The following is a 14078-nucleotide window of genomic DNA, read 5'->3' on the forward strand; positions in this document are numbered from 1 at the left end:
ATGGTGTAATATGTTAGAATAGAATATCATATAAAACAAACCTAAATCAACCCAGGAGATCTAAACGAAACTAGAAACTTTTGTATCTATTGTGAAATCAGGTTAAAGATTGGTTTTTCGCTGATAGTATGATAGCGAGAACAGGATAACATAAAACCCAAATAGAAATAAAACAGACAGCTCTAAACAGAACCAGATACTTGTGTATCTATTGAAGAAGCGGGTTAAAAAATTAGTCCCTTTTTAATGATATAATAGGATAGATAAGGATAATATATCTAAACACACCTAAATTTATCCAGGAAATCTAAATGAAACCAGAAACTTTTGTATCTATTGGAAACCACAATAAAACCTTAGTTTCTTTCTGATAGTATAATAAGATAAAACAGTATAATATAAGAACTAAACCTAAATAAAACATGGAGGTTATGAATAATACCAGAAACTTGTTTATCAATTGAAGGAGCAAGTTTAAAAATTAGTTTTTTGTTGAAGTTGTAATATGATAGAATAGGATAATATACGAAACAAACCTAAATAAATCAATGAGGTCAATAAACAAAACCAGAAACTTGCTTATTTGTTGAAGAAGCAGGTTCAAAAATTAGTTTCTTGTTGATGGTGTAATATGCTAGAATAGAATAGTATATAAAATAAACCTTAATGAACCCAGGAGATCTAAACGTAACCTGAAACTTTTGTATGCATGAGAAAACCAGGTTGAAATATTGGTTTCTTGCTGACTGTTTAATAGGATAGAGCAGAATAATATAAGAACCACAACTAAATAAAAGAAGGAGGTTGATAGATGAAAGCAGAAACTTGTGTATTTGTTCAAGAAGCAGCTTTAAAAATTAGTTGCTTGCTAATGGTATAATAGGATAGAATATGATAATATATAAAAAAACGTAAATAAATCCACTACATTTGAACAAAACTAGAAACTTTTGTATCTATTGTGAAATCAGGCTAAAAGATTGGTTTTTTGATAATAGTATGATAGGCTAGAACAGGATAATATAAAAAAGAAAAAACCAAATATAAATAAAACTCACAGCTCTAAACAGAACCAGATACTTGTGTATATATTGAAGAAGCACGTTAAAAACTTAGTTCCTTGTTGATGATATAATAGGATAGATTAGGATAATATATAAAACAAAACTAAATAAATTCAGGAGATGTAAACGAAACCAGAAACTTCTGTATGAATTGGAAAACCAGGTTAAATGATTGGTTTCTTGTTGATGGTATAATATTATAGTATAGGATAATATACGAATCAACCTTAAATAAAGCAACAAGGTCTATAAAAGTAACCAGAAACTTGTTCATTTGTTGAAGAAGCAGTTTCAAAAATTAGTCTCTTGTTGATAGTATAATAAGATAGAATAGGATAATATATGAAACAAACCTAAATAAACCCAGGAGATCTACACGAAACCAGAAACTTCTGTATCTTTGGGAAACCAGGTTAAAATATCGGTTTTTTGCTGATAGTATAATAGAATTAAGCAGGATAATATAAGAACCAAACCTAACTAACACAAGGAGGTCTATAAATGAAACCAGAAACTTGTTCATTTGTTAAAGAAGCAGGTTCAAAAATAAGTTACTTGCTGATAGTACAATAGGATAGAGATGGATAATTTAAGAATCAAACCTAAATATAATACATTTAGTAAAGATTTTTTCAAATTATAGTTTTTGTGATCTACCTTTGACAGGAGAAAGAGCGGACTTCATATTAAAAGCCAACAAGCCAATATCTACTTACTGGTTGAACCTAAAAACGACGAGCAAGTGTCGATCAAGAGTTGCTAGTGGCTCTGCACTCATAAAATATAAAGGATCCACTGATGAAGTGCCTCCAAATTCTTTGCCAGGATATGTATCCGATTTAAAGAACGACGTCTTCATGACAACAGATCCTGCAAATACTTGCGAGAATCCTGAAAGGGTTTGCGTTACTGAAGTAACAGCAATGACAAAAATGCCTCTTGCGTTGGCCGATCCAAATGTAGATGTCAAGATGTACTTGCCAATAAACTACAGATTACAAGGATCTGAATTTTCAGCTGGTAAACAATTCTTTTTATTTTAAGTCAAATTGAAAAATTCTTAAAATTTGAACTACCGATGGCTACATCCTCGAAAATATTGAAATAAGTGGAACTAATTCTTCGATTTCAGGAACTGGGAATATAGAAACAAGGATTCTGAACATTGACAATGCTACCTTTACTTATCCTTCTTCACCTTTATTAACTCAGAACCCTGATGTTCAGGGGACAATGTTTTGTTCCGGTTTTGAAGAAGATAGTTCTTCAGGTTCTGTAAAATCAGGATTAAGTCGTTGCCAAAGTTCCACATTACCTCGTAGATTAGATGACATTACCAGTTCCAATTGTGAATGTGTTCATGTTCGTCGAATTCCGTTAGGTGCAACGGTGGAAATCATTCTTATGGATCAAGGTTATTAGGTTTTTTTATTCTATTTAAGATTTAATTGAGAAAGAAAATTTATTGTATGTTTAATGATCTATGATTATATTGAACAGGTGGTCTGGAAGATTTGGTGTACCATCTTCACGGATACAGTTTTTATGTAGTAGCAGCTAGAAACTTCGCTCGAAGTATGCCATTAGAAGAAGTCAAGAAATTGGACGAAAAAGAATCGCTTTTCGTTCGAAACTTAGATTGTGCACCACTCAAAGATACTGTGATTGTACCGAAATTAGGTGCTGTTGCTATCAGATTCAAGGCTGATAATCCTGGTAATTATTTTTTATTTCCAAACAAATGAAACTATTTTAGATTTTTTTCACTATTTCCCCTTTCTGTTTTTCCCTTCAATTTTCATTTCCCCGTTTTCCATTCCACTTTACCGTTTCCCTTTTCCTTTTTTACCTTTTTTTCTTTTCTCCTCCCCTTTTCCCTATTCCCCCTTACCGTTTTCCTTTTCCTCTTCCCTCTATGTTTTTTCGTTCTGTCCCAATTGCCCTTTTACTTCCCCCTTCTAACCTCTCCCCGTTTCCTTAAATCATTTTATCTGCCCTATTTCCCCTTTCCTTCTTTATTGTTCTTTCTTCCCATTTCCTTTCCATTTTTCCTTTACCCTTTTCACCATCTCCCCTTTCTCATTTTCTTCTTTCTTTTTACTTTCCCTTTTGCCTTTCCTATTTCCCCCTTTACTTTCCTCTTCCCCCTTTACTTTCCCCTTCCCCCATTTCTTTTGCCCGTTTTCTATTTCCCATTTTGTCCTTTCCCCTTTTTAGTTTTCTCTTTTTCACTTTTCCCATTTCCTATTTCTCTTTTCCCTTATTAGCTTTCCTCCTTTCCCTTTACCATTTTCACTTTTCCATTGTCTCCTTCCCCCTTTTATTTTTCTTTTTCCAATTTTAAAATTTCCCTCTTCCCCTTTTCCTTTTTCCATTTCCTTTTCACCTTTTTACCTTTCCCCTTTACCTTTCATAAATATTTTGTGTTAAAAGAGTTCAAAGGTAAACCACTTCAATTTACATGATATTTATCAATTTCCCCCGTTCTTATTATCCCTTACCTTTTCCTTTTCCCCAATCCCCTTTACCGTTTCCCTGCCTATTTTCCCTATTCACCTTTTCTTTTTCACCCTTTCCCATTCCCTCTTCCTTATCTTTCCCCGTTCCCGTTACCTTGTACTTTTTCGTATTTTCTACTTTCTCCTTTTATTGTTCTCTTTTCTCCTTTTCCCATTTACTCTTTTTCGTTTCTCCGTTTTCCTTTCACCTTTCCTCTTTCCCATTTTCTCCTTCCTTTTCCCTTTTCCAGATTTCCGTCACCCTTTTCCTTTCCCTTTTCACCTCTTGCTTTTCACCCTTTCACAATTCCTCTTTCACTTTCACCTCTCTATTTCTTTTACCTTGTTCTCTTCCCCATTCCCCCTTTCCCCTTTTATTATTCCTTTTCTCATTTCTATATTTCCCTCTTTCCCTTTTTACTTTTCTACCTTTCCCCCTTTTTTCTGACCATTCTCCCCTTTTCCCTTTCATAAATATTTGATGTTGAAAGAGTTCCAAGAAAAACCATTTATATTTACATCATATTCATTCATTTTCCCCTTTCTCGTTATTCCCTTTCCTTTTCGTTTTCCCCAATCACCTTTACTGTTTCCTTGTCCCCTTTACACCTTTCCTTTTATCCCCTATCCTATTTCCACTTTTCCTTTACCCTTTTCACCTTTCTACCTTTCCCCGTTTCCTTTATTCTTTTTTCTTTCCTATTTTCTCTTTTCCCGTTTCCCTTTTTCCCTTCCCTTTTCCCTTGCCTTTTACTTTTCCCTAATCTCATTTGCCGTTTCCCTTTTCACCTGTCCCTTTTCGCTCTTTCACATTTGTCTTTTTCCCTTTCCCCCTCTCTACCTTTCCCGTTCCCTTTAACCTTTTTCTGCTTCCCATTTCCTTTTTTATGGATCTCTTCCCCCCTTAGTCCATATACCCTTTTTTCTTTCCCCTATTCCCCTTTCTCTTTTCCTCCTTCGCTTTTCCCTTTCCTCATTCCCTTACAACGGTTCTCCCTTCCTTTCCCTTTTCACCTATACTTTTTACTCTTTCCTCGTTTTTTCTTTCCCATTTTCCCCTGTCCCTTTTTGTTGATCTCTTTTCCCTGTTTGAAATTTGCCTCTTTACCTTTTTTTCTCCTTTCCCCTTTACCATTTTCTCAGTTGCCCCTTTTCACTTTCGTAACTATTTTATGACGAAAGAGTCCTAAGAAAAACCACTTCAATTGACATCACGTGATGTTTTCACTTATGCCGGGCAGAAGTATCACTTATTTCCCTTTATATTTTTCTCTATTTCCTCTTCTCATTTTCCTTTTTCGCAATCCCCTTTCCCCTTCTCCTGGATTCTTTTTCGCTTTCTATTCCTATCCCTTTTCACACTTTCTCCTTTCCCCTTTCTCATTTTCTCCTTCCTTTGTTCTTTTCCTGATTTTTCTTTACTGTTTTCATCTTCCTTTCTCTTTTTTCGCATTTCCGATTTCCCCTGTTCTTTTTCTCTTTTTTCTTTTCCCCTTTACCCATTCGTAAATATTTTATGAAGCAAAAGGTGAAAGAAAAGCCGCTATAATTTTCATCATATGAAGTTATGACTTCTGCCAGGCATCCCAAGACGGCTGAAGGGTTTTCTTTTTTTTTTTTTTTTTACCAAAAAATAACAGTTATTTTCTGTAACTATTTTGATAATAACATTCATCTAAAAAAAGTAGTTCAAATGGATATTTTAGATTCATTTTAATGAATTTAATAGTCAAATTTGCATTAAAAAACTGAGTATAGAAATATGCAAAAATGACGGCAGCAGGAATTGAGCCCTGACTTTCCGGTTACAAACATGGAACACTACCGTCTGATCTAACTAGGAGTTTATACTCTCGCTTGGCTGTCCATGTAACCAGTGTGATTTTTTTAGCCCTTTTAGTCCCGATTGTCTAAAAAGCGCATACTATTGATTTTAGCGGAAAAAATTTGTTTTAAATAATTTTTTCCCTATGCAGGTTATTGGATGTTACGAGATGAACATTCTCCCGAGTGGACTCGAGGTTTGGATGTAGTTTTACAAGTTGGTGAACAAAACGACATGGTGCAGGCGCCAAACGATTTTCCAAAATGTGGTTCTTTTGTTGGACCAGACTATTTCCTTATTTAGACTGAATAAGTGACAAGTGATTCTTGTAAATATTTTACTATGTACATACTTTATTTAAGATTTAAGCGTTACAATTTAATACACTTTCGTATTAGAACAATTATTGAATATCATGTGTTATCTAATTTAGTCGAAATCTTGAGATAGGAAACCAAAAATAAATTTTATAAAATAATGAACGGAATAGAACAATTAATCTTTTATATCCAGCAATTAACAATAAGAAGAAATTAATCAATTTAATTAACTTTTACCATAAATAATCCTTTACGCTGCACAATGGGAAAAAAGTACATTTCTTACTTCAAAATACATTTCGGCTGAACTTGTAGACCGATTTTAATGTTTTTTTTAAAGTGGATAAAATTTTTTTAAAAAGTTCCCGAGCCTGCTTTTTAATTTAGTTTCTAATTTTTTTTTTAAATAAATAAATATGACAATAAACAAAAAAATTGGTATAAACACATTATGTTTTGAACATGTGTTTTCTATAATTTAACTTTTTTTAAATTCATATTGCAAGAAATTTGAATGGAAACAATATTTTAATGAAAAAAAATTCTCTTAAGACTATTTTTGTTAATATTATATACCAATTTAATAAAGAAATGCATTATTTGGTCATCTGTTGACGAAAATTTCGTTTTTTCTCGATGCCAGTTCTTTTAAATAAGAACTATTATTGACGAGCACTGGGACGTCAAATAGAAAAAAAATTATTTTTTTCATCATATTTGTTTATTAAAAATTTTTTTTTAATTAATTAAAAATCAGTGCGCTAGTGGGGAGAGGGGCACATATGTCAAAAATATGTTGCGGTCCAGGAGACCGCACAGCGATGCGTCCATAACAATTTGTCCCTTTCTGCACAAATTAGGGATAATCGGGACAAATTGAAACAAAAAATATGAAATTTTGATGCTATCGTGGTCCACAGTGGGATGAAATAAAAAAACCAGGTTCTAAATTAATTATAGCTGGCAATTCTTAACTGATTTTGGATTTTTTTTTAATGCAGAATAAAATTTTGAAGAGATTTATGTGCCCTGATTTTTAAATTTTTGTTTTACTTAAACTTTTTATGTTAATGCAAAGAGTTATGAAAAAGTTGATTTTTTCGTTTTTTTGTCTATCTTCGTGAAAGCAAAAAAAATGTTAAGTAAATTTTTATAAACAATTTAATTTAACAAATAGTCTACACTATGGATTCTTCGTTTGAAAATTAAATTTTTGTGTTCGAATTTCTTGCTTGCACCGAAAAAATAATACTTGATCATAAAAATTTGTCACCCGATATTTTTATTAATTTTATTAACAAATTATATAAACAAATGCCAAGTGTGCATATTTAAAGGAAGAAATAAATCGTTTTTGCTGTTAATTTCAGTAAAATTGTATCGCCAGGGATGTTCAATGATGTAAAATTATCATCCAATATTTTTTATTAATTTTATAAACAAATACCCAGTGTGAACATTTAAAGGTCGATAGAAATCGCTTTTTCTCATAAATTTTCTCAAATTATGTTGCGAAAGATGTTTAGTAATGACAAATTATTATTCGATATTTTTATTAATTTTATAAACAAATTATTTAAAAAAAATGCCTAGTGTGGACATTGAGTGGCAGAAAGAAATCGTTTTTACTGTTATTTTTCCTCAAATTATATCGCCAGTGATGCCTAATGATGAAAAATTATCCGATATTTCTTATCATTTTTTAAATAAATTATATAAACAAACGCACAGTGTCGTAATTTGAGTAAAATGAGGAGAAAAAACAATTTGTTTCTGCCTTTGAATATCCACACTGGGAATTTTTTTATATAATTTGCTTTAAAAATTAATAAAAAATATCAAATAACAAAATATCACATTTTTTTGGTATAATTTGTTAATAAACTTAAAATAAAAAATATCGGATGATATTTTCCTATAATTAAACATCATTGGCGAGATAATTTGAGGGAAATGAAGAAGAAAAACGCTTTTTTATACCTTTAAATCTCCACACTTGGAATTTTAATGTATAATTTATTTATAAAATTAATAAGAAATATCGGATGATTATTTTCTATCACTCAACATTACTGGCGACATAATTAAAAAAAATGAGGGAAAAAAGATTTCTTTCTGGCTTCAAATGTCCACACTGAGCATTTGTTTATACAATTTGTTTATACAATTTGTTTATAAAATAAAAAAAAATTATCCAATGATAATTTTCCGTCATTAAAAGTTACTGGTGATATAATTTGAGAACAATTAACAGAAAATACGATTTCTTTCAGACTTTAAATATCCACGCTAGGTATTTGTTTATATAATTTGCTCATAAAATTAATAATAAATATTAGGCGACAAATCTTAATGATCGAGTATTATTTTTCCAATGAAATGAAGTAGTTTTTAAGCAAAAATTTAATTTACCAACCATGAATAGCTAATGTAGACTATTTGTTAAGTTAATTTTTTTATAATAATTAACTTAACAATTTAGTTTTGTTTTCTCTAAACTATCGCCGTGCATGAAATCAGCGATAAAAATAGAATTTTTAACCAAAATATTGAATTTTTAACTAAAAAGATGAATTTATTACCAGAAAGATTAATTCTCTACCAAGAAGAAGACTAATTTTCAACTGAAAAGATGAATTTTCGAAAATGAACTAAGAAAATGAATTTGTTACCAAGAGAAGACGAATTTTCAAACAGAAAGCTTGAGTTTCAACCATGAAAATTAATTTTCTTCAAAATACATGAATTTTTAACAAAATAGTGGAATTTTTTACTAAAAAAGGATTCATTTTCAACCAAAAATTGAATATGTTTATTTTTATTTCTGGAAATTATCCGCAAGCAACAAACGAAGATTTTTCAATAAAATAATTGAGTTTTCAACAAACAAACCAAAATTATTTTTATCCAAAAAATGAATTTTGCATGACATAGTTGAATTTTCAACTAATCAAAAACATGATTAATCAAGATTATTAATGTTTTACCAAAAAAGACATATTTTCCAGTAAATATGTATATGAATTTTCAACAAAATAGTCGAATTTTCCAAATGTAAATTTTAAGTCAAGAATTAAATAGTTAAACATTTAGTTAAAAATATGTTTTCAAACAAACATGACGAATTTTCAAGGAAATAAATGAATTTCCAACCAGAGAAATACATTTTTAATAAAACTGATGAATCTCTTACCCAAGAAAATGAATTTTCAACTACGAACCTTAATTTTGTATACTCAAAAATTCACCTTAGACAACATACATCCATTTTTAACCAAATAATTGAATTTTCAACTATAAAAGATGACTTTTCAATTAAATGTGGAATAATTAAATTTACACTTAAAAAAATTATTTTTGATCAAATAAAGAACAAGTTTTTAAGAAAATGTTGTAATTAATAAGATTAATTTTCCACCAAAAAAGATATTTTTTTATTTCATATCTATATACAATTTTTTAACAAAATAGTTCAGTTTCAGCCAGCAAGATTAATTTTCTCCTAAAAAAGACGAATTATAATGAAAATACTTGAACTTACAACTAACAAAATTACATTTAAACACACAATGGAAACATTTTTTTTCTTAATATTCTTATTTTCATATATTTCGTAAAGTTTTGATATGTTTATATTTTATGTTATCTTTTTCCTGATTTTATTCTTCAAAATTGTAAGTCTATTGTGAAACTTGGTTTAAAAATCGCGCGCTTTTCATCACTTCTGGTTCCAGTTTTGGAAAGTTGGCAGCTACGATTGGTGGCCCTGGATCACGTGGTTTGACATTCTCAGCAGAGTGGGGATTGCTTACTGCGTTGAGTGCTGCCTGACCATACTGCTTGCGCAGTATGGTTTTTTTTTAATTAATAACTTTTTGTTTTAAAATCGCGTATTACAAATAACATAGAAATAGAAAAAGATTATATAAAACTTTTAATAACAATAGGAGAGGTAAAAAAAGTTTTTAAATCTAACCTAAAAAATTAGGTTCAAAAAAATTTAAGAAATCAATTCTGAAAGAATGTTTTCTTCTTTTAGAAACATTGATGTTTTAATTTAAAAGAGATTATCATTATTTACTGCGCGTACGTGTATTTTTCTATTTGAGAGAAAACCCATTTTAAATACAAAAAAGTGGCAATTAACTCTTTTTATTAAAGTTCAATTGTTGATTTGTTTTCCAGGTAATGAATATAATTTTTCGAAGATTCTTTTAAAAAATTAAAAACGGGTTTTCAAGATTTTAAATAGGTTAAAACAAAATTCTAACAATAAAAATAATTTCCCCTAGAAATGGTTACATTTTCAACCAAAGAGATGGAATAGCAACTAAAATGATCAATTTTCAAATACATCAATGGAAAGTTGTTGCACTTTAAATTTTACTAAAAGGGATTTTAATTTTCAATAATAACCGATAAATTCATGCAAGAAGGTGATTTTCAAACATCCTTAAAATAATTCAAATTATTCCTAAAATTCAAGAAAACCATATAAAATTTTAAAAGTTAGATGTGAATCTTGCAGATGTTTTTGTACCATGTTCGAAAGTTTTGGAATTCTTTAAAACTTAAATTAAATAAATTAAAAAGCGTTACAATTTTTTTTCGCTTAAATTAAATTTTTAAAAATAAAAATCATTTCAATTTTTACTCAAAATTTGTTGAAATTTTTTTTAATTAAACGAATTGTTTTAGTATTTGTCAGATTTTGCCGAAACATTTTTTAAAAATAATTTTAAAGCTCGTTTTTTAAAATAAAAAAATGTTAAACATTTTTTAACGAATTTCAAAAAAAGGCTTTTTTTATTTTCATGGTACCATTCAAAATTTCTACAAAGCTTTAAAAGTTTTTCTACGAAATCTTCGAAGATTTATTTTTTTGATCTACACTTTTAAAAATATTCAGTCCGAAATGTTTTGAAATGTTTAGATATATTTTTAAATATTCTATTAAATCTAATTTTCCAAACTAAAAATCATCGCAAAATTTCAAATTTTGTTTTCGAATTTTTGAAAACTTCTAAATACCTATAAAAATTATTTCAGTTTTACATATTAACATATTGTTTGTCATTTGTTGACATATTTTCAAAACCTTAAAATCTGCTAAATATCTTTTTCAGATTGTCTTTAGATTATTTTTAAATCGTCAAGATTATTTTTTGACAATTTTGCGATTATTGTCAAATATTAAGACAATTTTTTAAAATATTCTCTTTGTTCAAATTAAAAGAGAATTTTAAATTTTTTAATTTCACTGTGAATTTGTTTAAAACTTCTGAATACAATGATAACGCCCAATTTGGGGCTGAAGGAGGGTGGGAACTTACTAATTATAGCCCCCTCCGGGATGTAATTATAAAAATGAATTGAAAGGTTATATTTCAAAATAGAAAAATCGTTTGACCTTTCAAAATTTCTACAAAGCTTTAAAATTTGTTTACGAAATCTTTAAAGATTCACGTTTTGTTTTCTTTTTTTGAAATATTTAATCCCAAATCTTTTGAAATGTTTAAACCTTTTCTTTAAATATTCTCTTCATTTTAATTTTTTTGAATAAAAAATTATTTCAAATCATCGAATCTTTGGATATTTCAAAACCTTTAAATACGTTTTAAAATTATTTCAATTGTGCCCAAAATTTTTCAAAAACCTTTTAAATTCAAATAAACTGTCTTAGTATTTGCTGATTTTGTTTAAAACATTTGATAGAAATCATTTCAAATTTTATTATTTGAACTTTTTCCTCGAATTTTAAGAAAACTTTTTCATTTTCATGGAACTTCTCAAAATTTCTAAAAATTTTGAAAAGTTTTTAAAGAAGTTTTTAAAAATTGGCATTTTGTTTATCATTTTTAAAAATATTTTCAAACCCTCTCAATCTTCCAAATATCTTTTTTAAAAAATCAAAATAATTTAAAACTGTTTTTAAATGATTTTAAAATCGTGAAGATTATTTTTAGACAATTTTAGGATTGTTTTGAACTGTTTAGAAATCTTTTAAAATCATTTCTTGATTTCAATTTTTCAAAATAAAAAATAATTTTGTCAAGATTGTTTTTTGATAATTGTTGGATTGTTTTGAAATGTTTAAAAATATTTTGAAATATTTTCTTACATTTAATTTTTTAAAATAAAAAATATTTTAAAATGTTACTTAAAATTTTTCCAAAACTTCTAAATACCTTTTAAAATTATTTCAATTGTTCCCAAAAAGTTTCAAACACTTTTTAAATTTAAATAAACTGTCTTAGTATTTGCTGATTTTGTATAAAATATTTTATAGAAATCTTTTGAAATGCTATTTTTTTAAATGAAAAAATTATTTGAAAATTTTCCAAGAATTTTAAGAAAACTTGTTTATTTTCGTAGCATTTTTCAAAATTTCTAAAAATCCTAAAAGGTTTTTTAAGAAGTCTTTGAAAATTTACTTCTTGTTTATCATTTTCAAAAATATTTTCAAGACCTCTGAATCTTCTAAATATCTTTTTTTTTATCAAAATAATTTCAAATTGTTTTAAAATTGTTTTAAAATCGTCAAGATTATTTTTTGCCAATTGTGGGATTGTTTTGAAATGTTTAAAAATAATAAAAAATATTTCCTTAAATTTAATTTTCCAAAATAAAAAATAATTTCAATTTTTCAAATGTTACTTGGAATGTTTCCAAAACCTCTGAATGCATTTTAAAATTATTTCAATTGTTCCCAAAAATTTCCGAACACTTTTTAAATTTAAATAAACTGTCTTAGTATTTGATGATTTTGTATGAAACATTTTATAGAAATTATTTCAAATGTGAAATTTTTTAAAATAAAAAAACATTTGAAATTTTTCTTTGAATTTTAAGAAGACTTTTTAATTTTCATAGCACCGTTTACACTTTCTAAACATAAAAAAAATTTTATGAAGTCACTAAAGATTTACATTTTGTTTATCATTTTTTAAAAATATTTCCAGAACCTCTAAATCTTCTAAATATCGTTTTCAAAAAATCAAAATTATTTCAAATTCTTTTCAAATTATTTTGAATCGTTAAGATTATTTTTTGACTATTGTGGAATTGTTTTGAAATGTTTAGAAATCTTTTAAAATATTCTCGTAAATTCAATTTTTAAAAATAAAAAATAATTTCAATTTTTCAAATGTTTCTTGGAATTTTTACAAATTTTCTTAATGCCGTTTAAAATGATTTTATATTTTTCCAACACTTTTACAGTATTTTTTGGAATTCAAATAAACTGTCTTAGTATTTGCGAGATTTTGTAAAAAAGTTTCGTATAAATCATTTCAAATATAATTTTTCAAAATAAAAAAATCAAATAAAATTTTTCCACGAATTTCAAGAAAAGTTTTGATTTTTATGGTACATTTAATTTTTTTTTAATTTACATATTTTTTTTGAAATGATTTCAATACAAAAATTTTCAAAATTTTTTAAAATTTAAATCAATTTTCTTAGTATTTGCCAGATTAAAAAATATATCTTTTGTAGAAATCATTACAAATGGCATTAAAAAAAATCATAAATAATTTTTTCTGGAATCTGAAGAAAACTTTTATTTTCTTCAAAACTTTTAAAATATTGAAAAAGCTTTAAATTTTATTTTGAAATTACAAAAAATTACATTTTGTAAACAATGTTGGAAATCACGAATTTTAAACTATATTTTGTTGTAAATCCGTGAATAAAAATATTTTAAAAAATCAGCTGTTACAAAATATTTTTGGACTATTTTTATATTTTTTGACAAAAATAAAAATATTTTTTGGTCTTTCCAGACTATTATTTTATTTCTGGACTAGAAATATGATTTTGAAAAATGTTTTAAACCAGTTTATTATTATTTATTTATTATTATTTATTTATTCTCATTATTTTATTTAATTAATTTTTTTATAAAAATACAAATTTCTTTTGAGCTTTATTATTATACTTACAAGTAGGTTAAGGAAACATCGCCAAGATCAGTGTAAGTAAGGAATATTTATGAAAATATTCCACTGTATATATTCTAGCCGCTATCTAATTAGGCCTTCCAAGTTGTTATTGACTTTTTCTAATTTGTAAAGTCATGAAAAAGATGTTTTCTATTACTTAAAGGTTCAGACCTTCAAGGTCAAAATTAAAAAAACAATTAATCATCATTTAAATAATGATTGAAAAATATTTTCAGCTTGTAAATCGACTAAGTCATGTGCATGACGCCATTAAATTTTAAAAGTCTTTCAAAAAAATATGTTCCTTTATTTGAAGTCTTAGAAATTCGAAGACAAGATTGAAAAACATTTTTAATTTCATTCAAATAATGAGTCACAAATATTTTCACAATTCATCTATTTTGGCCTACTTTATTTACGATAGAGGT

At 27.3% G+C, this 14078-nt stretch overlaps 1 protein-coding gene across 3 annotated transcripts in view; it reads left to right on the top strand.

Annotated features, from left to right (window-relative positions):
- LOC117178783 (laccase-like) overlaps nucleotides 1-5843 on the top strand; it is a 72429-nt gene extending 66586 nt beyond the window's left edge. For all 3 annotated transcript variants that reach the window (XM_033370257.1, XM_033370256.1, XM_033370255.1), the window contains 4 exons: nucleotides 1731-2084; nucleotides 2197-2478; nucleotides 2565-2780; nucleotides 5539-5843. In XM_033370257.1, coding sequence (XP_033226148.1) covers nucleotides 1731-2084; nucleotides 2197-2478; nucleotides 2565-2780; nucleotides 5539-5690 — 1004 coding nt within the window. In that variant the 3' untranslated portion in view covers nucleotides 5691-5843. The remainder of the gene's footprint in view (nucleotides 1-1730; nucleotides 2085-2196; nucleotides 2479-2564; nucleotides 2781-5538) is intronic.
- The last annotated feature ends 8235 nt before the right edge of the window (nucleotides 5844-14078 follow it).

The sequence above is a fragment of the Belonocnema kinseyi genome, chromosome 8, assembly GCF_010883055.1.
Source record: "Belonocnema kinseyi isolate 2016_QV_RU_SX_M_011 chromosome 8, B_treatae_v1, whole genome shotgun sequence".
In the NCBI taxonomy this organism is placed as follows: Eukaryota; Metazoa; Arthropoda; class Insecta; order Hymenoptera; family Cynipidae; genus Belonocnema; species Belonocnema kinseyi.